Source organism: Schistocerca gregaria, chromosome 3, assembly GCF_023897955.1.
Source record: "Schistocerca gregaria isolate iqSchGreg1 chromosome 3, iqSchGreg1.2, whole genome shotgun sequence".
Lineage (NCBI taxonomy): Eukaryota > Metazoa > Arthropoda > Insecta > Orthoptera > Acrididae > Schistocerca > Schistocerca gregaria.
Window position 1 is genome coordinate 388,138,389 of NC_064922.1, and position 21,805 is coordinate 388,160,193.

The 21,805-nt window shown below is 45.9% G+C and overlaps 1 protein-coding gene across 7 annotated transcripts in view; it reads right to left on the minus strand.

Moving 5' to 3' along the window:
- The window catches only part of LOC126355189 (D-aspartate oxidase), a 150,021-nt gene that overhangs the window by 33,422 nt on the left and 94,794 nt on the right, over positions 1–21,805 (minus strand). For all 7 annotated transcript variants that reach the window (XM_050005410.1, XM_050005414.1, XM_050005415.1 and 4 more), the window contains exons 4-5: positions 11,677–11,822; positions 2,082–2,238 (exon numbers count right to left, since the gene is read on the minus strand). In XM_050005410.1, the coding sequence (XP_049861367.1) occupies positions 2,082–2,238; positions 11,677–11,822 (303 nt within the window). The remainder of the gene's footprint in view (positions 1–2,081; positions 2,239–11,676; positions 11,823–21,805) is intronic.

Here is a 21,805-nt window from a genome sequence, read left to right on the forward strand (position 1 = left end):
TATTCACATTCCTCCAGAACCTCAACAACTTCTCCCCCATTTGCTTCACCTGGTCCTACTCAACCCAACAAGCCACCTTTCTAAACGTGGACCTTCACCACAGAGATGGCTACATCAGTACCTCCATCCATATCAAACCTACTAACCACCAGCAATACCTCCACATCGACAGCTGCCACCCATTTCATACCAAGAAGTACCTTCTGTACAGCCTAGCCTCCCATGGTCGTCACATCTACAGTGACAAACAGTCCCTCTCAAAATATACCAAGGGTCTCAATGAAGCCTTCACTGACCATAATTATCCTCCCATTCTTGTACAAAAACAAATCTCCTGTGCCTTATCGTTCCAGTCTCCCAGCATCTCCCAAAGTCCCACAGTCCGGCCACAGAGGAGCATTCCCCTCGTAACTCAGTACCATCTGGGACTGGAGCAACTGAATTACATTCTATGCCAGGGTTTCGATTACCTCTCGTCGTGCCCTGGAAAGAGAAATGTCCTGTCCACTATCCTTCCCACCACTCCTACCATGGTATTCTGCCGTCCACCGAACCTACATAATATACTCATCCATCCTTACACAACCCCTGCTCCCAATCCCTTACCTCATGGCTCATATCCCTGTAGTAGACCTAGATTCAAGACCTGTCCCATACATCCTCCTACCACCATCTACTACAGTCTGATCACTAACATCACCTTTCCCATCAAAGGCAGGGCTACCTGTGAAATCAGTCATGTGATTTACAAGATACGTTGCAAACCACTGTGCTGCATTCTACAAAGCTGTCTGTCTGCATGAACAGCCACTGACAAACTGTTGCCAAAAAACAAGTGGACCAGCCTGTTGCTGAACACGCTGCCAAACATGATCTCCCTCATCTCAATGGCTGCTTCACAGCCTATGCCATATGGATCCTTCCCACCAACACCAGCTTTCCTGAATTGTGCAGGTGGGAACTTTCCCTGCAATACATCCTACGTTCCCATTACCTTCCTGGCCTCAACCTTCGTTAATCACTGTCCTCACCCATGCAACTCTCTCCCTGTTCCCATCCCAGCACTATACAGTCGTCATTTCACCGCCACACCCAGTCTTTTAATTTCTTACCTTTCCGCTACTTACCCCCTCCCCCTCCATACCTCCTCTCGTGCCGCCCATCTAAACTGCAACACTTCACTGTACACCACTCCCACCATCCACCATACTATCCCTCCCCCTCTCTGCCCCAGCCTCCTCCGTACCTCCACCCAGTCGCCACTCCCATCGTGCAATAGTTCTGCTGCTCGCAATGTGGTGTCAGTACTCTGAGACTGCAGGTGTGTGTGTGTGTGTGTGTGTGTGTGTGTGTGTGTGTGTGTGTGTGTGTGTGTGTGCTGCTGACAAAGGTCTTAATGGCTGGCTGACAGCTATAATTGTGTAAATCTTACCGCGACTCAGCAAGCATCTCCTCTATATGGTGAGTAGCAACTTTCCTTCTTTGGTATTGTTTATGAGATATGGTGATTGCTAAAACCATGTGATTTGCTATGTGTATGGACAGGAATGGGTATGTCACACGCGACCATCTATCAGATACTAAACTCAATAACTTGAGAACGAAGTGAGATCTCAATCTGATCTTAGTTTAAAATAATTTTTCATTATCTTATCTACATTTCATTCACTGCAGTGTACGAGCTAAAATCACCATAAGCAATGTGTTTTTACATCTACAAAATCTTTAAAATTGTTTGCAACAATTTACTTAATCTGATGCAGTGCAGTAAGTATGATGGATAAGGAAAAGAAACTCCGTTCTTTATTGAGTGAGGATATCAAACTGAAAGATGTGCGAAAGTCATAATTTTTCACTGAATAGTTTTCAAAAATTGGATGATAAATATTTCATATTGGTCAGAATGCTGTCTCTCAGCAATAGCACCTGCATTTGGCAAGCAGTATAGCTACAACAAAAGCCACCCCCAGCACAGAATGCAGATAGCCATCTGCTGCAGTGAGGGGTTAACCAAGTACTGCAATGGTATAAAGAAACACCTAGTTTCTAAGAAATAAAGATACTTCATTTATATTTTATACCTTGAGAACCTGGCCTCTGATGGGTACCATAATACGGTCAGAGCACAAATATTTTGCTCCCAAACCAAGGCAGTTAACAACAATATCAAAGTCACCAGAAACATCATTAAAGCTGCTAAGAAGTTTGTTTTTGACTTGTCCACCAGCTTCCTCAAACCTGCAAAAAAAAAAAAGTTTACTATTAAAATTATTACTAAAACGAAGAATATGATGTATTGACAGTGAGTTATTCTTATCATCTCTCAGAGGATGCTGCTGAGCAAGGTACAGAACTTGTGAAAGACTGAAGCCTTGTCTTGTGCTATGAAGTTTGCCTGAATGTTCAACTAACTAGTAAACTGATTTTCTTTGAAAGACATATGATGTTTGAGGCCTATTTGGTACAGCCTTAATCTAGATGGCAAATTCATCAAATGGGATCTTTATAGATTTTACAGAGTGCCAGTTGCTAATGGATCATGGCTGCCAAGGAACCTTTCGAATATCTCAGAAACTGCTGGTAAGAAAACACTAGGGATGTTATTTGAATGCTTTCTTCCATTCATCGCCATCGTCCTCACTTTCCCCTCCCCCTCTCTTATGCACTCATGCACACACGCTCCCGCTTTCACTCCCCCCCACACACACATAGAAAAATGGTGTAAAATGAAAACTTAAGTTAGGCTCATCTCTCAGCAACTACTTCCAGACCAACAAAAATTATAGCAGATTGCACATTTGTTACCCAGCAAGTTCTTTGTCTATGCAAGTAAGTCATAATGAGAAAAAAATCATTTGTACATCACTATCAATGGACAGAATGAAAGGCTATTACACTAGGGAATTAGGTTTTCATGCAATGCTGGCTACATTTGAAGTGAAGCAGTATTTGGCACTTTTGAAGTATTGAAGAAAATAAAACTGTTTATATATTCTACAGAACGATCTGAACTAAAGAAAGCTATATTACTCAGTTGGGACAAGTCTCAAATTGTGAAGCTTTAGGCCACAAAAACGAGGGAGTGGGAGAGAGGGAGAGGAAGCAAAAGTGTGGGGGAGGGAGTGGAGGGAAGGGAGCAGGGGGAGACGTGGTGAGAAAGGAGAGGGGTAGGGGGAAGGGAGGGGGAGCAAGGGTGGATAGGGGCATGGAGGAGGGGGGAAGGAGGTTTGGGGGAGAGGGGCGAAGGAGAAAAGGGAGTTGGAGGGACAGAGGGAAAGTGGGAGGAGGAAGGGGGAGAGGGAGGTTGGGGCAGGGTCAGAGTGGGTTAAGAGGGATGACTGGGTGGTTAGATGGTTTAAAAGAGGGGGTAAGGGACTATTACGAGGTCATCAGTCTCTTGTTCCTAATAAAACAATTCCACAAGTGTGAGAATAAAACGGACGAGACATATAACACAAAATGGACAGAAAGGAAAAACCACAAGAATGAAAGAAAAGCAATGAACACTAAAAGGAACAAAAGAGGACAAGGAAACAACAGAGAGACACTAGAAACAGAAGAGAGTAAAACAAGAAATCAGATTACAGTGGATGGCCGACCACGACAATAAAAAGGTTCAAATGGCTCTAAGCACTATGGGACTTTACATCTGATGTCATCAGTCGCGTAGACTTAGAACTACTTAAACCTAACTAACCTAAGGACATCACACACATCCATGCCCGAGGTAGGATTCGAACCTGTGACTGTAGCAGCTACACAGTGAATAAAGAGGAAAAGCCAGCCACTCTGCAACACATTAAAACCGCCACCCTAAAAGCACTATGGTGGAGGACACAGAGGGACATAGGATATGAGATAAAACTTAAATCAAATGATAAAACCCACCCTCACAAATAAAACGTAAAACTTTATCAGCCAATGAGGCGTTGTCAGATAAAATGAGCGACAACGAGTCTGGTACCACAAGATTTCGTCGCTGGGCAGTCAAAGTGGGACAGTGTACCAGAATATGGGCCACTGTCAACCACGCACCCCACTGACACTGAGGTGGGTCTTCACAGTGCAAGAGGTAACTGCGGGTCGCCCAAGCATGGACAATGTGGAGCCGGCAGAGGACAACTGATTCCCTGTGAGAGGCCTGCATGGAAGACTTCCACACATTTGTAGTCTACTTAATGACACACAATTTGTTGTGCATACTGTTATGCCATTCTGTCTCCCAAAGACAAAAAACCCTGCAGCACATGTCAGAACGCACGTCAGGTTCAGAGATGCCCATCTCCAGAAGTGGTTCCTATGTAGCCTGTTGGCAAGTTCATTGCCTGCGATACTGACTTGTCCTAGGATCTACACAAACACCACTGAATGACGGGACCTGTCCAGGGCATAGATGGACTTCTGGATGGACGCCACCAAAGGATGGTGAGGGTAGCACTGGTTGATAGCTTGTAGGCTGCTCGAGGAGTCACTACACAGAAGAAACAATTCCTTGGGGCATGAATGGATATTCTGAAGTGCTCGAGATATGGCCACCAGTTCTGCAGTGAAAACACTGCAGCCATCAGGCAAGGAATGCTGTTCAATACAGTCTTTGTGGACAAAGGCGAAGCCAACATTACCATCAGCCATCGAGCTCTTGGTGTAAATCACTTCAGAGCCCCGGAACACTTCAAGAATCGAGAGAAAGTGACAGCGGAGACCCGCTGGGTTAACGGAGTCCTTAGGGCCACAAAAAAGTTCCAGGCAAAGATTCAGCCTACAGCTTTACCACGAAGGTGTATGTAAATGGACCTCGAGGAGAGGTGATGAAGGGAAGGACTCTAGTTCAGACAGAAGCGATCACACGCGAACTGCAATTGTTAGCCCTGACCTGGGCTGCCAATGCGGGGTGAACTGCTGTGGTTGGGAAAAGACGACGGTAATTAGGATGTTCAGGAGAGCTATGAATGTGTGCACCGTAACCTACTCCGCTTGTCACCGGACTCCTGTTGCTAGTCGAACTCTGCAATAGAGCAATGGGTCAAGCAAACGCAATGCTGAGGCCACCATTGAACCATAAATCATACTCTCATAGTCAAGGTGGGACTGAACAAGGGCTCTGTAGAGCTGCAGCAGTGTGGTGCGATCTGTATCACAGTTGGTGTTGCTCAGGCAGTGAAGGGCATTGAGGTGCTGCCAACACTTCCGTTTAAGCTGACAAAGATGAGGAAGCCAAGTCAAACAAGCATAGAATACCAGAACTAAGAATCGATATGTCCCACAAAAGTGACTGGATCGTCATTAAGGTAAAGTGCTGGTTCCAGATGAATGTTACGATGCTGACAGAAGTGCACGACATACATCTTCATGGTGGAAAACTGGAAGCCATGGGTTAGAGCCCATGGCAGTGAATTGTGAATGGCTCCATGTAGGTGACACTCAGCAACACCAGTACTGGAGCAGCAGTACGAAATGCAGAAGTCGTCTGCATAAAGAGAAGGTGAGATGGAGGCCCGACAGCTGCTGCACGACCATTAATGGCCACTAAAAATAGAGAGAAACTCAATACAGAGGCCTGCGGGACGACATTCTCCTGGATATGGATGGAACTATGGGAGGCACCAACTTGGGCGTGGAAAGTATGGAATGATAGGAAGTTTCGCATAAAAATCGGGAGTGGGCCCCGGAGATCCCATCGTACAATGTGTCAAGGATATGATGTCGCCTGGTTGTGTCATATGCTTTACAAAGTCACAAAAGATGGCAACCAGGTGTTGGAGTCTGGAAAAGGCAATTCGGATGGCAAACTCGAGGGACACAAGATTATCAGTGGTAGAGGGACCTTGGCAGAAACTGCCCTGACATGGAGCCAGTAGACCTCTTGACTACAGTACCCAACCCAACCACCAACACACCATACGTTCCAGCAGCTTACAAAGAACGTTGGTGAGGCTGACGGGCCGATAGCTATCCACATCAAGCGGGTTTCTACCGGGTTTAAGCACAGGAATGATGGTGCTCTACCACCATTGCGATGTAAAGATGCCATTGCACCATATTCAGTTGAAGATGACGAGGATATGTCACTTGCAGTCAGATGAGAGAAGTTCAATCATCTGGCTGTGGATCCGATCAGGACCCAGAGCTGTGTCGAGGCAATGCGCAAGGGCATTGAGGAGCTCTCACTCTGTCAATGGGGCATTATAGGATTCACTGTGGCATGTAGTGAATGAGAGGACTTTCACTTCCAGCCACCGTTTGAGAGTGCGAAAGGCTGGGGGGTAATTCTCCGACTCAGAGGCTCGAGCAAAGTGCTCGGCAATCGCATTTGCATCAGTAGATAACATGCCATTTATGATATCACTAGGAACCCCTGTTGGGGTCTGGTACCCGAAAAGACATTTGATCTTCGCCCAGACTTGGGTAGGTGACGTGTTGAACTCAATGGCCAAGATTTATCTCTCCCAATACTCCTGCTTCTGTCATTTGATAAGTTGGCAAATGCAGGCACAGAGTCATTTAAAGGCTATGAGGTGCTCCGGGGAAGGGTGCCACTTATGCGGCTGTAGAGCTCACCGATGCTCCATAATTCCTTCAGCGACTTCCGGCCAGCACCAAGGTACTGCCTTACGCCTCTGTCATCCTAAAGAGTGAGGGATCATGTCTTCTGCCACAGAAACAATTGTTGTAGTCACCTGCTCAACCGTGACATCGATATTAGCGTGTGGGGGATATTCAACGGTGATAGCAGAGGTGAAAATTTCCCAGTCCACCTTGTTTAAAGCCCATCTTGGAAGGCGTCTGAGGGCCTGACGCTGGGGAAGTGACAGGAAGATGGGGGTAATGGTCACTACCACAGAGGTCATCATGTGCTCTCCAGTGGATAGACAGAAGTCCTGGGCTGAAAATTGATAAATCAATGGCCGAGTAACTACCACTGAGCCACACTGAAATGTGTGGCGGCCCCAGTATTTACGAGGCAGAGGTTTGACTGAGACAGTAAACTTTTGACATCTCTGGCTCGGCCAGTAAGCACGGTGCCATCCCACAAGGAGTTATGGGAGTTAAAATCTCCCAAAAGTAGGAAAGGTTTAGGGAGTTTATCAATAAGTGCAGCTAATACATTCAGGGGTACTGCACCATCTGGAGGAAGATATACGTTGCAGACAGTTATTTCCTGTGTCGTCGTCATTCTGACAGCCACAGCTTCAAGAGGAGTTTGAAGGGGCACAGTGCCACTACACACTGAGTTTAGGACATAAACCCAAACTCCACCTGACACTCGATTATGGTCACTACTGTTCCTGTAATGTCCCTTACAGCCACGGAGGGCAGGGGCCCCGCTTTGCTGGGAACCAGCATCCAGAGCATCCAGAATGCCAGTTTTAATCTGCCAGGAAGTTTCATATCAGCGCACACTCCGCTGCAGAGTGAAAATCTCATTCTGGAAACATCCCCAGGCTGTGGCTAAGCCATATCTCTGCAATATCCTTTCTTTCAGGAGTGCTAGTTCTGCAAGGTTCGCAGGAGAGCTTCTGTAAAGTTTGGAAGGTAGGAGACAAGGTACTAGTAGAAGTAAAGCTGTGAGTACCGGGCGTGAGTCGTGCTTCGGTAGCTCAGTTGGTAGAGCACTTGCCCGCGAAAGCCAAAGGTCCCGAGTTCGAGTCTCAGTTGGGCACACAGTTTTAATCTGGTAGGTGGTGTGGGAGCAACATGGAGGGGAAATGCCCCCTACCATCGAGGGGGCAGGTGTAGTCTTCCGGCTCTGAGACGTGACTGGGGTTGGCAGAGCTGATGGTGCCAGAATTGTTGTAGCGGTGGCATAAGGCGATGCCATTCATACAGGATGCAGACGTTCAAATTTTCTCTTAGCCTCAGTGTAGGTCAATCGGGTCTTATACTTCATGATTTTCCTTTCTTTCTGGAGAATCCTGCAGTCTGGCGATCAGGGTGAACAGTGCTCTCCACAGCTGACACAGATGGGAGGCAGAGCAAATGGAGTATTGGGATGTGATGGACATCCATAATCTCGACATGTGACGCTGGAAGCACAGCGGGAAGACATATGGCCGAACTTCCAGCAGTTAAAGCACTGCATCGGGGGAGGGATATAAGGCTTTACATCACAGCTGTAGACTATCACTGGACCTTCTCAAGCAATGTAACACCCTCTCTAAGGTCGGGATGAAGGCACCGGTGGCAACATGTTTATCTCTGGGACTCTGGTGGACACGGCAGACAAGATGTACACATTGCTGCTCTAAATTGGCCCGCAGCTCATTGTCAGACTGCAAAAGAAGGTCCCTGTTAAATATGAAACACTGGACCATTTAAGCTCTTATGGGGTGTGATGGTTACAGAAACATCCCCCCAGCTTGTCACAAGCGAGTAATGTCTGTGACTGGGCAGAGGATGCTGTTCTGATGAAGACTGACCCAGATCTTATTTTGGATAATCCCTCTATCTCCCCAAACTTGTCATCCACATGCTCAACAAAAACCTGAGGCTTCATCATCATGAAAAGTTCCCCCATCAGCTCTCTAAAATACAAGGTACCAGGGTGAATAAGATCCGCTGTCATCCTTAGCCTGATGTTCTTCCCACGGTGTGGCCAGGGAAGGGAACAATTTGGGCCATACTTCTGTGCATTGAATTGAGCTCGTGAATGCTTAAGGACTGCTGGTGTTTCACCGCCAGCAAAAGATGATGGACTACACTTCATCGTGTGCTTATATGGGGAATCATGGCACAGGCATCAGCAGAGAGATCCCTGTGCGGTCAGGGGGCTACAACCAAAGAATACATGGCAGCCCCACCACAACAGACTGGCTAACGTGCTGGATATTAGGTGCAAAGACGTCCATGGCCATCACTGACACTGCATAATGCATGGTGGAAAACGCGTCCAGGAAGATGTCCTCAACCAACAGATGGTGAATGAGCGGGACTGAAATGCGACGATGAGAAAGTGGGCTAAGGATCTCAATGCTGATTCGCTATTTGCGAAAATTTTGAAGATTGGAGGTCAAACCCTACAGGTGGCCATCACATAAAGGCTGAAACGTGTGAACTCCTTTTAGTTGCCTCTCACAACAGACAGGAATACCTCGAGCCTATTATTACACCTGGGTGTTAAGAGGGGTGAAAGAGTGTAGAGAGGGGTGAGAGAGTAGATGATGTGAGGAGAGGGGGCACCGACGTAGGAGGGGCGCAAGAGGGGGACAGGGGTGCAGTGGGGGAGAAGTTTCATTGTGGGGTGTGGGGAGGTTTCGCAGTTTGAGGTGGGGAGGTTTCGCAGTTGGAGGTGGGGAGGCTTTGCAGTGGGAGGGGAGGGGGCATGGTGGGGAGAGGCGTCGTGTGGAGGGGGAATGACGCATCGCAGTGGGGGGGTGAGGCATCACAGTGGAGGGGGGTGAGGCGTCGCAGTGGGGAGGCGTCGCAGTGGGGAGGCGTCGAAACGGGAGGTTGAGGCATTGCAGCAGGGGGCGAGGAATCACAGCGGGGGGAGACGTCGCAGCAGGGGGGGGGGCGAGGAATCACAGCTGGGGGAGACGTCGCAGCAGGGGGGGGGCGAGGAATCACAGCTGGGGGAGACGTCGCAGCAGGGGGGGAGGCTACACAGTCGGTGGAGGCTACACAGTTGGAGGGGGGAGGAGTCGTTTCGGCTGGGCAAGGTCCAGTGTGGGGGAGGGGCAGGGTCGCAGAGGGGGAGCCAGGGTCCCAGAGGGGGAGCCAGGGTCCCAGAGGGGGAGCCAGGGTAACAGTGGGGTGGCAGTAGAGCAGTAGGGGGGGCAGCCTACTAGTGGGGGGCGAGGGTGAGCACTTGGGGGGGCGAGGGTGAGCACTTGGGGGGGCGAGGGTGAGCACTTGGGGGGGGCGAGGGTGAGCACTTGGGGGGGGGCGAGGGGGAGCACTTGGGGGGGGCGAGGGGGAGCACTTGGGGGGGGGGTGAGGAGGAGCACTTGGGGGGGCGAGGGGGAGCACTTGGGGGGGCGAGGGGGAGCACTTGGGGGGCGAGGGGGAGCACTTGGGGGGGGGCGAGGGGGAGCACTTGGGGGGGGGGCGAGGGGGAGCACTTGGGGGGGGGGCGAGGGGGAGCACTTGGGGGGGGCGAGGGGGAGCACTTGGGGGGGGCGAGGGGGAGCACTTGGGGGGGGGCGAGTGGGAGCACTTGGGGGGGGCGAGGGGGAGCACTTGGGGGGGGCGAGGGGGAGCACTTGGGGGGGGCGAGGGGGAGCACTTGGGGGGGGCGAGGGGGAGCACTTGGGGGGGCGAGGGGGAGCACTTGGGGGGGCGAGGGGGAGCACTTGGGGGGGGGCGAGGGGGAGCACTTGGGGGGGGGCGAGGGGGAGCACTTGGGGGGGGGCGAGGGGGAGCACTAGGGGGGGGCGAGGGGGAGCACTAGGGGGGGGGGCGAGGGGGAGCACTTGGGGGGCGAGGGGGAGCACTTGGGGGGCGAGGGGGAGCACTTGGGGGGCGAGGGGGAGCACTTGGGGGGCGAGGGGGAGCACTTGGGGGGCGAGGGGGAGCACTTGGGGGGCGAGGGGGAGCACTTGGGGGGCGAGGGGGAGCACTTGGGGGGCGAGGGGGAGCACTTGGGGGGCGAGGGGGAGCACTTGGGGGGCGAGGGGGAGCACTTGGGGGGCGAGGGGGAGCACTTGGGGGGCGAGGGGGAGCACTTGGGGGGCGAGGGGGAGCACTTGGGGGGCGAGGGGGAGCACTTGGGGGGCGAGGGGGAGCACTTGGGGGGGAGGGGGAGCACTTGGGGGGGAGGGGGAGCACTTGGGGGGGAGGGGGAGCACTTGGGGGGGAGGGGAGCACTTGGGGGGGAGGGGAGCACTTGGGGGGGAGGGGAGCACTTGGGGGGGAGGGGAGCACTTGGGGGGGAGGGGAGCACTTGGGGGGAGGGGAGCACTTGGGGGGGAGGGGAGCACTTGGGGGGGAGGGGAGCACTTGGGGGGGAGGGGAGCACTTGGGGGGGAGGGGAGCACTTGGGGGGGAGGGGAGCACTTGGGGCAGAGCACCTGGGGGGCGGGGGTAGCACTTGGGGGGAGCACTTGGGGGGAGGGGGTGTACTTGGGGGGGGAGCACTTGGGGGGAGGGGGAGTACTGGGGGGGAGGGGGAGCACTTGGGGGGAGGGGGAGCACTTGGGGGGGCAGGGGGAGCACTTGGGGGGGAGGGGGAGCACTTGGGGGGGAGGGGGAGCACTTGGGGGGGAGGTTAAGTAAGCTGCACATACACTCCTGGTACTTAACAGCCAACTGCTATCGCTGGCTATGTACCTTGGATGACAGTAGTGTCTAATAGAACAACAACAAAAAAAGCTATAATATAATAATTGGTGAAATTTCATTTTCATATGTGCGTTCATATGTACAATTTACTTGCTTGACGTGTTTTGAATATTAGTGTAGGTTAGCCCTTGTTTTCCTTGCGCTGCACTCACAGGATGGTGTTTGTTGATAATAATCACATGGTGCCAGCACTGAAGTTAGCCTTGTGAACTAATGTTTCCTCTGTGTTCAGCTGATGGCAAATAAAACTGTTTTTCTATGTATCAAAAATGAAGTAAGGAAAAGATCTTGCAGTTGACTTAACCACAGTGCTACACAAATAAAGATATAACACACAATTTATTTATTTTTTATTTATTTATTTATCCATCCGTAGACAATCAGGACTACAGAAATTACCTGTGCATCCCCCAAGGCAAGAACTTTCGACACTCCGTCACAAGCGTTGTGTAAAAGGTTCCATACTTCCAGTTTCCTGGGTACAAAGAGAGTTCTTCTTCTGTTGCTCTTCTGAATAGAGGCAAAAGTTTTTCCAGGTAGTGATTCTGGAAGCAGAATATTTTTGAAAGTAAAAATAAACAGGTGTTTCTTCAGCATGCATTACTACTTAGTAACAAACTGGTTGTCTCATGATTGCAGAATCAAATTATGTCTAACTTCCATCTGTAACAGTGAAGTGACAATATTGAGAGCAAGTATCTTCACAGTCAATTTGTTAAAGTAGGCTACAATGTTCCTGCCCTCATGCTGTAGAGCAAGGAATACTATCAAAAAGTTTCAACTTTACAATCTTTAAAACAACTTGCGCCACATGCTTTGTGCTTCTTTGTCCTTCAAAACCACTGTTTAATCTTCTTATTGTACTCAAAAATCCTCTTTGCTTGAAAATTCATTGGTTTTATATTGTTATTTGCATAAGATATATAGGTAGTTTCTGACCACAAAGAAGTTTCCAGAATGAGATTTTCACTCTGCAATGGAGTGGCACTGATCTGAAACTTCCTGGCGTATCAAAACTGCATGTCAGACAGAGTCGAACTCAGGACCTTTTCCTTCCATGGGACAGTGCTTTACTGACGGGGCTACCCAAGCATGACTCATAACCCATCCGATCAGCTCTACTTCCACCAGTACCTCATCATCTACCTTCTAACCTTCACGGAAGACTGGCATTCCAGGAGTGCTGGTATTACAACTTTTGCAGGAGATGTTCTGTGAAGTTTGGAAGGTAAGAGATGAGATTCTGGCAGAAGTAAAGCTGTGAGGATGGTTCGTGACTCGTGCATGTGTAGTTCAGTTGGTAAAGCACATGTCCACAAAAGACAAAGGTCTTGAGTTCGAGTCATGGCTCAGTAAATAGTTTTAACCCACCGGGAAGCGTCACAAAGAAGTTGTTCCACCACCTTCACCCTAACGTTTGAGAATCCAAACCTCTGGAGAGAGGTGTGTCAGTGTTTTTCTGATGGAGTTCCCACAAAGTCTGTTCTAAAATTTTCAACACCAGTTGCTCCACAGACTTTTGGATTTCGAACATGGATTTCTTATTGTAAACTTCAATGGACACATCATGACTGCAAAACTGCAATTTGTCACCTCACAATTGCTTTTACATCTCATCATCAGCGGGCAATTTTTTAATTAGCTGGTTGGATAAGGAGCATTCACAGAGCTCATGAGGTACTGTGAGTTTCAGCTTTACACATGCCCACACATTTATCCTCATTAACATTCAACCATCTACCACGAGGACATTGTCCTTGCCATCTCTTAGAGTAATGAGTCCAACAGAGTGTTTATTTATTTCTTCTTTAGTCAATTACCTTTACACCTTTACTACGCACCGCAACCAACTCCTTCTGAAATCACTATCACTTTCGGTTATTTCTGACATGCTTTCTTCAACTGTTCATTGAGCATTTCTAAACGTTTTTTCCTTACTATTTAAGATTCATGTCTTAGTCATAGTTTGACCTGGCAGTACACATGCATTAGATATACTTTATGTTGTTGGCCAATTGTGAATTTGCTAATGAACATATCATAAAGTTTTCCCAATGAACTTCCAGACAAAATTCCCCTATTTCTGTTTCTGAGCCAATCTGCTAATTGTTTGCAGTTCCCCTAAAAACATAAGCTCATCAGCTGATTCAAGTTATAACTAATCTTTTCTGATTTAATGTCAGCATATTGACATTACTTAATTTTGGTTTTTTGGAGTTAATTTTCAGGCCTATTGTTATAATTGTTATATTTTTCTCTTCTCCATTCTTTTATTAAATTGTTCTGAATTTTAAGCAATTAAAACAATGTTATTCACAATTTAAATGGGTACAGGTACGTGGATCCAGTTATGGTGATGCAGATAAAATGGAAGAAAGAAGATGGGTCTGACATCTCACTAATGATAAGGTCATTAGAGCAAACTTGGACTGAGGGAGGATACATTTTGCACCCTTTCAAATGAACCTTCTCAGCATTTGCCTCTAGCAATTTAGGGACATCTTGTAAAATCTAAATCTGGTTGACTGAATGGGGGATTTGCCCTACATTCCTCCTGAATATGAGTCCAGTGCATTACCACTACGGTACACCTCAGATAATAAGAGTCACTTACACGAAATGTTTCTTCATCTCACTTCAGTAATTCTGAAATAATTTGCACAAATAAAGTATAATCTGCACCGCCGCCCCCCCCCCCCCCCCCTCCAATGTAGCTATTACAGATTTAAGTAACACACTTGTATAGTACTGCCAACAATTTAAAGAGGTCCAGGACCTACATGTCTTCACATCTACTGTTCCCATTCTTGTCAATTTGTTTAGCAACATTAGTTTTTTGAAATATTATTTTTGGTCTTCTTGTGCAAACCGTCTCTGAATAATTCTGCAAGTTTTATTTCCACTACAAACCTCTATTATGTTATCTCTGTTGCAATGTTTCTCTGATGTTCCATCAGCTGGCCTATATTTGAACACCTTAAGGTTTGTCTCCCTGTTGACTGTAGCAATACTTTACAGCATCCTCATGGGATACCAGGCCCTGCTCTACTTCAGGGCCCCTGACCAACGTCTAGGAAGATTTCAACCTCGGTTCCGGTCAAAATAGGGGACAGCAAGACTAGTATCTGTACATTTTTGAGACAGTGATAACTTCAGACATCACCTGCTGAAGTGATCGCTTTCTCAAAAATCTACAGATACCAATCTTTGAATGCTGGCCCCTATTTTGACAGGAAGCGAGGTGGGAATCTTCCTACACATCGGTCAGGGGGCCTGAAATATATCACATCAAAACTGGTGCCCAATAAAATAACAATCTGTATATTTAGACGAATGAAAGTTGTCAGTTTGACACTCTGTACTGAACATCCGTGATCCCGAACCATCTCTGAAAAGATGGACGCTACTTTCACTAACATCTTCATCAACATATCCCTGCAACCATGCACAGCAGTTATAAAATTACTTACAATTACAAGCACACAACTTCACAATATATGTACTGGAATCATTTCCACATTATTTATGTTGCCTGAAAGACAGACTTTTAATCCCTCCCCCTCCCCAAAGAAAATGACAAAAAAAATTAACTGTTTCAATCAGGCAGGGCTTGTTATTTTCAGATTTAAAGAGTTTAATTCCTCATTAAATGTCACAACGCATATTCTGTAGAAAATCACTGTCTTAACTTGGCTCACTTAAAGTGTCAGCCTTATGGATCCACCCTCTGTTTTTAAACTCTACCATAAAGGATCTGCTTAGGTTTATGCTCTCCTAAAACAAATATTTGAGTCAATGACCTCATCACTTTCATGAAACCAAAATACACGACAAAACATATTCTAAAGCTTTTCTGTTAATGGCTACTATGATGAGGGTAGCAACTGCTGAACGGTAATAAAAGCTATCATTCATGAAATTAATGCTGTAGAGTATCAACTCTCAAAAAATGCAACAGATGCTAAGTGATACCTTTAATAAACATAATGCATCCATCTGACGGTGAACTGGCTGTTCAAAGCTGGTAATGACAATAAACAACAAAGTGGTCGCTTGTTTGCCTGTATGCAGTTTGTGTTGTAGCTTGGGTTTTTGCTTTTGTAAAAGAGTGTTAGCACTGACCAAAAGGCACCAGGACTAATTTTTATTCTTGTTCTTTGTAGTTCATACTTTTAACAGTGAAATTTTACAATGTTTATAGTGTCACAGTTGTGTACAGTAGAGGCAGCACAAGAAGGTCCCTGACAGCTTGCAGAACCGTTGCCCCCTTTCAACTGTGAAGCACTAATGGCTGCAAGTGAAAACAGTAGGCACCTGCAGAGATGTGAGAATGCTGAAGCAACACCATAGAGATATTTATAAAATTGCGTTACATTATTGGTTGAGGTTGGCCCATGAAGCAGCCGTGCAACTGTTGAGTATCAACTTAACGCCAACTCAACTACAGTTTGTTCCCTGTGTTATTGTACAGTTGTCAGTAACAGAAGACATGGAAATGACATTTATGCAGGGGAGAGTTGGCAACTGCCCATCAGCAACTAGAAACAACCTTGTGGAGAACAACAGGTTTCGGGCTGCTGCCCTCAACTGTAGCAGTATTCGGACATCACATCAATAGGGCTCCATGATGTCACTATTCTGCCAGAGTGAATGATCTGACCAGTTCATCCTCTCAGCTTAAAGTAAATTTTAAGAACTATCTGACAAAAAACATTAGATTATTTGGTCTTCTGTACAGTCAGTAAATAGATAAAATTTGTCAGTCAGTCATCATGATGACAGTGCTGATTTTGGTCTTCCAAAATTATACACTGAGGAAGATCTTATCACAAGTTGTTCTTTGTTTACTGCTCAAACACCAAATTGACATATCTTTTACTCGCAAATGTCTTGGTCGCATTTGGTGAATAAATTTGTTAACTGGTATTGACTGTAATAAGTCGTCATTATAACTAAAACTCAAGTATCTTTTAACAGAAATGACATATCTAGGTATCATCAAGCAATCATTCAGGCAATTTACAATTTGAGGCAACCAGAATAAGTGCATCATGATGCCTTTGACGAATTATCATCATAACTAAAAATCCAAATACAGAGTCAATATCTGTTAACTGTGATATATCTGCCAAATGTGATCAAGACATTTGTAAATAAAAGAGTATATTTCAAATACGTTGTGTGCTTCTGTTTAATTGAAATAAACATACATTGTCACGTACGAGAGTGTAACAGAAAATCACTTAATATCACTCAACCAAGGAAAGGTGGTAGGATCTGACTCCTCTACAATTTTAGATGAAAATACAAATGAACTTGCTCCCTGTCTTGAAAAGTTTACTTAATGTCACTGGAGCAACAAAGCATTCCAAGAGACTGAAAAAAGACAGAGATAATTTCTGTTTTTGAGAAGGGTCATCAAACAGATGTGCATAACAATGGACCTACATACCTGATGGTGCTCTGTTGTAAAATTACGGAACACATTTTATGCTCACATATTATTTTCCCTATTGTTGATAAATTACTGGTAACAGCCAAAATTATGAAATATCTCAAGAAACGCACCCGAAGCAAATTTAGAATGAAATGATCAAATAAAAGTAATCTACGTCATTCAATACAATGGATATGCAGCACACTTCTTGAATCCTTTCATTATAGATTCACTTGTGATTCTGTTCCATAAATTAAGGAGCCACTGGTACAGCACAGATATTGAGGGTTTCTATAACTTGACCGCCAGAGTGACGCACAATCCCCATGAAGAAACAACTCATTATAAAGTTGTCAGAAGTGAGACTTAAAAGATCTATCACATACACTTCTGTGTTGCTTTTTGGTATCAGATCCTTATCTTCCTGGGTAGGTGTCCCCTGAAAGTATCTAGTGCCAAGATATGTCTTTTGTTAAGACAAGAGCCTGGTACTCTGTTCCAAACAACCTTGCACTAATTTACCACTACGTCATTTGTAATCCACACTTTTCTTGACATCTGGATGTAAACCTGCAGGCAGTTTCCCCTTTTGTATGATTTTCCTAGTAAGAATCACATAGGGGGCAGCTTCCTCAGTCTCATTCCATCTACTATCATTCCCAGAATTACTGTCTAGCAGGCCTTCTCATCACTATTCACATCATTGCCCTTTCATGTTGACAGTATCACTTGAAGGCGTATCAAAATAAACAGTTGTCTGAGCAACACTAATCATGTGGCCTAGTACAGTGGTCAGCAAACTCATTAGTCAAGAGAGTCAAATATCAGCAGTACAATGACTGAAATTTATTTTGAGAGCCACATTTTTTAAACTTACTCTATATACACAGGTACACTGTTATTAACTTAATTAGGAAACTTCTAAGCTGGCATTTGGTAGAAATGTCTTCAATTTGATTGAGATACTTCAAAGAGGTCAACACCTACTGACTCCTTGACCCAAACTGGTCTTGTTTACCTGTTTCATCTATTAATGGTCGTTCATCCTCTCTGCATGTCCAAACCATCTCAACACTACACCACCTCACTCCTCAAAGCTCCCTAAAATTAACTTAGTAAACTTCAAGTAAACTTTTAAGCCTTGGCTATACTGTAGGGCTGTTGAATAAAACTTGATACCATACTTATAAATATAGTACTCATAAAATTAGTTCATGAAAATTACTGACAAACACTAATGTGAACAAGGGCCTGAATAAATCTCCCTGGGAGGCTTGGGTAAGGCAAGTCTGTACGTTGTTTTTAATATCAAGCAGATTTCCAGATTCTCATCAGTATGACAAATTCCCAGTATTCCCATGAAAAGATTTATGGTTGTAAATGACTGTTCACATGAATATGCAGCATAGCAAACATTAGTTTTTTCTGCTGATTATGTGACTCAGGAATACTATTTCAGATGTTAAAAACCAACGCATCTTTCTTCTCCAGGTCTTTCAAAGCTGACCACTTATGCTGTGAACTAAGCTCACTTTTGTTTTCCTCCAATATTTCTACATTAGCACAAAGACATTGAACTGTTGAGCTCCACAATTTCTTGTCCCCCCCCCCCCCCCCAAATTCAGCAATTGCATTTGAAGTATCAGCGTCTGTATTAAAGGAAGAAAAATTTAATTCCATTACAGAAGCATTAAGAAGATTTTTTTAAACAAACACTAACAGCATTTTGCTGTTTCTGAATTCCTGGAACCTGTTAAGAAAACTATCCTTATATTTAAAAGTGGAGTTAGGAAATAGCAAATGTCAACATCAGAATTATTTTCTTGCCGATGTTTCAGTAAGTTTGCAAAGTGAATCAAAGTTTCTCTTTCAAGAGCTTGAGAGAAAAGAGAGAATTTGTTTCCCTCTTGTAACTTTGAAAAAACTGTTTACTGTCCTCTGAAGCTTACATTTAAGGTGGCTTTGGACTTATGTAACACCCACCACGAATAAAATTTTTGGATTCACTGACTGTCTGTTAATTCTGAACAGTGAACACCCTCTCAAGGAGAAATGCTTTAATTTCTATTAATAAGAATATAAAACATTCCAAAGCATTTACTCTTGATACCCAATGTACGCCATTACGTAGTGCTCTTTGTCCGTTGAGTGGCAATAATCCTAAAAGTTCTTCTTTGTGACTTGGTGATGAAATGAATCATACAAAAAGGTAAACCATTGCACTGTATCATTTTATCACAAGTTGCTTCAACTGCTAGTGATGAAGCTGAAACCCATTTAAGATCTTCAATTTACTGGTTGGTTACATTGGAAGACATGTGTATGTGCGAGTGTATACCTGTCCTTTTTTCCCCTTAAGGTAAGTCTTTCCGCTCCCGGGATTGGAATGACTCCTTACCGTCTCCCTTAAAACGAACATCCTTTCGTCTTTCCCTCTCCTTCTCTCTGTCCTGAAGAAGCAACCGTTGATTGCGAAAGCTTGAATTTTGTGTGTATGTTTGCACTTTTGTTTGGTAAGTCACATCAACTTTTTCACATGGGAAAAATATATTAAAAACAAAAATTCCAAGACTTACCAAGCGGGAAAGCGCCGGTAGACAGGCACAATAAAATAACACACAAACAAAATTACGAGCTTTCGCAACCGGCTGTTGCTTCGTCAGGAAAGAGGGAAGGAGACGGAAAGATGAAAGGATGTGGGTTTTAAGTGAGAGGGTAAGGAGTCATTCCAATTCCGGAAGCGGAAAGACTTACCTTAGGGGGAAAAAGGGATAGGTACACACTCGCACACACACACATATCCAACCGCACATACGCAGACACAAGCAGACATTTGTAAAAGCAAAGAGTTTGGGCAGAGATGTCAGTCGAGGCGGAAGTACAGAGGCAAAGAAGTTGTTGAAAGATAGGCGAGGTATGAGCGGCGGAAACTTGAAATTAGCGGAGGTTGAGGCCTGGCGGATATCGAGAAGAGAGGATATACTGAAGGGCAAGTTACCATCTCCAGAGTTCTGACAGGTTGGTGTTAGTGGGAAGTATCCAGATAACTCGGACAGTGTAACACTGTGCCAAGATGTGCTGGCCGTGCACCAAGGCATGTTTAGCCACAGGGTGATCCTCATTACCAACAAACACTGTCTGCCTGTGTCCATTCATGTGAATGGACAGTTTGTTGCTGGTCATTCCCACATAGAAAGCTTCACAGTGTAGGCAGGTCAGCTGGTAAATAACGTGGGTGCTTTCACACGTGGCTCTGCCTTTGATCGTATACACCTTCTGGGTTACAGGACTGGAGTAGGTGGTGGTGGGAGGGTGCATGGAACAGGTTTTACACCGGGGGCGGTTACAAGGGTAGGAGCCAGAGGGTAGGGAAGGTGGTTTGGGAATTTCATAGGGATGAATTAAGAGGTCACGAAGCTTAGGTGGACGGCGGAAAGACACTCTTGGTAGAGTGGGGAGGATTTCATGAAGGATGGATCTCATTTCAGGGCAGGATTTGAGGAAGCCGTATACCTGCTGGAGAGCCACATTCAGAGTCTGATCCAGTCCCGGAAAGTATCCTATCACAAGTGGGGCACTGTGGGAGGTTCTGGGTTTGAGGGGATGAAAAAGTGGCTCTGGTTATTTGCTTCTGTACCAGGTCGGGAGGGTAGTTGTGGGATGCGAAAGCTGTTTTCAGGTTGTTGGTGTAATGGTTCAAAGATTCCAGACTGGAGCAGATTTGTTTGCCACGAAGACCTAGGCTGTAGGGAAGGGACCGTATCCTCTCTTCTCAATATCCGCCAGGCCTCGACCTCCGCTAATTTCAAGTTTCCGCTGCTCATACCACAGCTGTCTTTCAACAACTTCTTTGCCTCTGTACTTCTGCCTCGACTGACATCTCTGCCCAAACTCTTTGCCTTTACAAATGTGTGTGTGTGTGTGTGTGTGTGTGTGTGTGTGTGTGTGTGTGGATGCGCGCGCGCTATTGTATACCTATCCCTTTTTCCCAAGTCTTTCTGCTCCCGAGATTGGAATGACTCCTTACCCTCTCCCTTAAAACCAACATCCTTTCATCTTTCCCTCTCCTTCCCTCTTTCCTGACGAAGCATCCGCCGGTTGCAAAAGCTCGAATTTTGTGCGTATGTTTGTTTGTGTGTCTATCGACCTGCCAGCACTTTTGTTTTGTAAGTCACATCATCTTTGTTTTTTAGATATATTTTTCCCATGTGGAATGTTTCCCTTATATATATTAAAAACAAAGAATCCAAGACTTACCAAGTGGGAAAGTGCCGGTAGACGGGCACAATAAAATAACACACAAACACACACACAAAATTTCTAGCTTTCGCAACCAACGGTTGCTTCTTCAGGAAAGAGCGAAGGAGAGGGAAAAACGAAAGGCTGTGGGTTTTAAGGGAGAGGGTAAGGAGTCATTCCAATCCCGGGAGTGGAAAGACTTACCTTAGGGGGAAAAAAGGACAGGTGTACACTCGCGCGCACACACACACATCCATCCATACATATACAGACACAAGCAGACATATTTAAAGGCAAAGAGTTTGGGCAGAGATGTCAGTCGAGGCGGAAGTGCAGAGGCAAAGATGATGTTGAATGACAGGTGAGGTATGAGTGGCGTCAACTTGAAATTAACGGAGATTGAGGCCTGGTGGATAACGTGAAGAGAGGATATATTGAAGGGCCTTCAGCCCCATTCCCAGATTCAACCAAACTGTCCTTGTCGAAGATTTATTGTCCTACACTCGTAGTCTCTGCTGGAAATATCACTTTGCCACGAAGAAAAATAATCCTGATCCCACTCCTAATGATCCAACTCCCCAAGACACTATCCAAATTGAACCCTGCCTGGAACAGTTCCGTCCTCCATCACAGCGGGACCCACCTCCTCTTCCTCAAAATCACCCTCTGCAAACCTTCCAGGAATTTCTCACTTCCAGCCTTGCCTCTCAATCTTTCTTGAAAAACCTTAGTCCTACAACCAAACTGTCCTTGTCGAAGATTTATTGTCCTACACTCGTAGTCTCTGCTGGAAATATCACTTTGCCACGAAGAAAAATAATCCTGATCCCACTCCTAATGATCCAACTCCCC